Source organism: Salarias fasciatus, unplaced genomic scaffold, assembly GCF_902148845.1.
Source record: "Salarias fasciatus unplaced genomic scaffold, fSalaFa1.1, whole genome shotgun sequence".
NCBI classification, from domain to species: Eukaryota; Metazoa; Chordata; class Actinopteri; order Blenniiformes; family Blenniidae; genus Salarias; species Salarias fasciatus.
Window position 1 is genome coordinate 581,620 of NW_021941373.1, and position 3,820 is coordinate 585,439.

The 3,820-nt window shown below is 49.7% G+C and overlaps 1 protein-coding gene and 1 long non-coding RNA gene across 2 annotated transcripts; both read left to right on the forward strand.

Annotated features, from left to right (window-relative positions):
- Window positions 1-562: 562 nt before the first annotated feature.
- On the forward strand, window positions 563-2,064 carry LOC115384890 (scavenger receptor cysteine-rich type 1 protein M130-like; the record flags this gene model as incomplete). Its single annotated transcript, XM_030087063.1, has 3 exons — window positions 563-674; window positions 1,325-1,639; window positions 1,715-2,064. Coding segments are annotated over 3 exons (777 nt in total), but the record flags the coding sequence as incomplete, so codon positions are not given.
- A 296-nt stretch (window positions 2,065-2,360) lies between these two features.
- LOC115384921 (uncharacterized) lies at window positions 2,361-3,483 on the forward strand. The gene is made up of 3 exons (XR_003931001.1): window positions 2,361-2,440; window positions 2,761-2,843; window positions 2,927-3,483. It is a non-coding gene; the product is annotated as an uncharacterized LOC115384921 (long non-coding RNA).
- The last annotated feature ends 337 nt before the right edge of the window (window positions 3,484-3,820 follow it).

Genomic DNA, 3,820 nt, shown 5'->3' on the forward strand with positions numbered 1-3,820 from the left:
CAGCGTCTCCTGGTGGACTGGGGAAACTCTGCTGCTGCACATGCACAGCACGGCCGGGTGGACAGGGCTTCTGCTCTGCTCAGGAGACGGACGACAACAACAAACACAAACAGCGATGAGTTTCCTCCTGAAAAGTGGTGAAAACGGAGCCTCGGTGTCAATTCCAAACTGAAATGTGGAGTTTTCTGTCCCACACTTTAAGACTTCAGGTCAGACTCGGTTTGTTAGATTTGCTTTTAGAAATAATCTAATTCTCGACCTTTGACCTCTGCTGGCCCAGTCTGGATGCTCCTGACCTGAGCTGGACTCTTCTTACTTTCAGCTCATCTTCAGATCAAACATATTTCACTGGAATGTCGACTCTGAACTCAAGCTGCATGATGGGAAGTGAGAATCACTGAAACCTGATGAGTCCTGAACTCTGTCTCTGTCTCCCCTCAGGAGTCCATCTGGAAGACAGAAACCGTCCAGCTGGTAAAGACAGTCCTCAGAGATGAAGACAGAAAGAGAACCTTGTTCTTGCTGACTTTGTGCTCTTTGCTCAGAGGCTGATGGTGAGGTCAGGTTGGTGGGAGGAAGCTCTGGCTGTTCAGGTGGACTGGAGCTGAAACGCCTCGGAGAATGGAGACCAGTGGACGACTATCGCTGGAACCTGAAGTTATTAACTGCAGTCTGTGAACGTCTGGACTGTGGCTCTGCTGTTTCCATCAATACAACATCTGAGTCATCAGGCAGAGCTGTGTGGAGGGTCAACCCTCGATGTTCCCAGCCTCTGTCAGATTTGAAGAATTGCTTCTTCTCCTCTGATTCTTCCTCTTCCATTAATCTCAGCTGCTCAGGTAAGACCAGTGAGGTTTCATGAACTGCATGTTCTCCACATGGTGAGTTCAGACAGAAAGCTTCTAGCATGACATCAGGATGGATCAGTCAGGAAAGAGTCAAGGTTTTTATTTTCCATCTGTTCACATAAACCAGCAGCTCAGACACACAGGCTGTCATGTTTCTGTGGAGTCAAGTTAAAAAAACAGATTCATTTATCAAAAGGAGAATTAAATAAAGACTCAGCAGGAGAGAAATAAAGAATAGACACAAAACAACAAGAGGACCAGATGAAAGTGTGTGTGTGTGTGTGTGTGTGTGTGTGTGTGATGTTTCCATCCCAGTTGTCCTCAGTTTCACTGTCAGGAAAAAAAACTGTTGTGAAAACATGTTTTGTGTTGTGATCCTGTCTTCTGTCCTGTGAGAGTGTAGCTACAGTGTTTCTGGTTGTAGATACAGTGTTTTCTGAGGCTGTAGCTGCAGTGACCTCCTGTCCTGTGTTCAGACGGGGTGCGGCTGCTGAATGGATCCAGTCGTTGTTCAGGCAGACTGCAGGTGAAGACTAACCCGTCTGACCAGACCTGGTCCTCAGTGTGTGAAGCAGACCTGGACCTGCAGGATGCACAGGTGGTGTGTCGGGAGCTGGGCTGCGGGGCTCCTTCGGTCCTGCAGGGGGCGCTCTATGGAGACGTGCAGACTCCCAGGTGGAGCCCAGAGTTCCAGTGTGGAGGCCATGAGTCTGCTCTGCTGGACTGTAGAAGTTCAGGCTCAGCTAGAAGCAGCTGCTCACCTGGTAAAGCTGCTGGACTCACCTGCTCAGGTAGAAGAGGAGCTGCAGCTTCCACTGCTCTTCTCTTCACTCTCACTCCATCCTCTCTCTCTTCTCTTCGTTCAGGGTTTCCTGAAACCAGGCTGGTGGGAGAAAACAGTCGCTGTGCAGGTTCTCTGCAGATCATAAGCTCTGGAGTTTGGAGACCAACATATATCCAGTGGTGGTCTTTGGAGAAAGCAGCTGTTTTTTGTTCACAACTTCACTGCGGCTCTGCCGTGTCTGCAGATCAGACATTTCCAGTCAACTCCACACTTACAGTGGTGATCATGGAGGACTGCTTTCAGTCTGGGTCTGATTTCATGAAGTGTTCATATCTCTATGAAAGTTACTCCAGCAGTAATCTGACCTGCTCAGGTAAGTTCATCAGTGGTGTTCCTCACTCACCACAATCAGAGTTAAAGTTCTGTGAATGACGCGTGTGTGTGTGTGTGTGTGTGTGTGTGTGTGTTCCAGACCTGCTGCTCCATCCAGTCCTCTCCGTGTCGTCCTCCTCCCCCATGCTCGGGGTCTCTGAGGCCCAGCAGCAGGGGCTCCAGGTGGTCTGGGGCTCCACCTTCACCATCAGCTGCTCCATCCAGCCACAGTACCCAGGAGGCTCCTTCCAGCTCACCTTCACCTCCTCCAACACCTCCTACAACTCCACCCAGCCGGCCGTCAATCACTCTGCACACTTCCTGTTTCCTGCCGCAGAGCCCGCCCACCGGGGAAACTACAGCTGTGTTTATCACCTCCATGTTTTTGGACACAACTTCTCCTCAGAGAGCCGCCTGCTGTCTCTGTCTGTGTTCGGTAAGAAGAAGCTGACTCCTCCTTTACTCCACCCTTCAGAGAACATGTGTGGGTTTTCCCCCCTTTAGAGGTCCAGCAGGAGGTCCCACTGGGAGGAGGCCCCGAGGGGTCCAGGACTCTCTGCTTTGGTCTGGGAGAGACTTGGAGTCCAGCCAGCAGAGCTGGAGGAAGATGGAAGGGACAGACATGTCTGGAGGGGTTTGGTCTCTATAGCGCCACCCAGACCTGATCCAGACCAAGAGGGAGCCCAGATGGAGGACTCTGATGGTCTCACTCCCAGCAGTCCTCAGACAGACGCTGATTGTTCTCTGTGTGTTCAGATCCAACAGCTGTGGTGGTCAGATGGGTGGTGGTGCCGCTGTCTCTGCTGCTGCTGCAGGGGGCGCTGTGGCTGTACTGTAAGGTACTGTTCTCCTCTCTGCTGATGCTCTGGAGCTCTGGGTGGAGCCAGACTCTCCTCACTCCTGTGTCGTCATGTCTCTGCAGGCCAGCAGGGGGCAGACCGGCAGACCGGGCGGACGCTGAGCGGAGTGCAGTGGAGGGATGAAGTCGGTCCTCTGAACCTTCCTGCTGTGAAGACCAGATGGTTTTTTATGAGCTTTTTCCAGAAATGATGAATCTGATCACGTTCCTACAGACAGTGGAACAAGGTTCCTTTTCCTTCTGAAGACCGTGGAGAAAAAAAAAGTGTTTTGCCGTATACTGGACCACGGTGGATGTCCTTTTTTTAATCTCCCTTTTTACCCTTTTTACTCCTTTTTCATTTATTTTTTAAGTCATATCATGTGTGCTCATTTAATCATATGTTATCATCTGCTCCACTCAGGCTGACTGTGTTTAACTGTTGAGATATTTTTTTTGTGATTGTAATCCAGCTTAATAGCTTTTGCAAAAGTTAGCTTTTTCAGCACCAAGGTGAGGCAGGATGTGGTTTGCAGCAGGAGTTGAACCGTATGGAACCTCACCAGGTTGTATTTCGTCCTGAGTGGTTGATCTGGACCTGAAGAACTCACTTGCTCTCACATGGGCTGCTTGCATGTGTTGTTTTTTTCTTGACAATGTTTTTTTCCTTCTCTCTTCTCTCTCTTTTTTTTTTTTTTTTTTTTTTTGAGACCTGAGGCTGTGGTTGGTTTCCGTGGTAACGAAACAGGTGCACAGCATCAGAGGACATGTCCGTGGGAGCGGAGTCTATCAGTAGACCCTGTTTTCTGGTGGGTGGTGCTCGCTCTCACTCAGAGAACCATTCGGAGCTCTTTGGGTGATAAGCTTCTGAAATCTGGAGAGAGTTGACCTCCGAGGTAGATGTCATCCAGACACCAACTTTAATCTAACAACAGATTATTATGAGCAGCAAAACTAAAAACCACTCACTTAAATTGA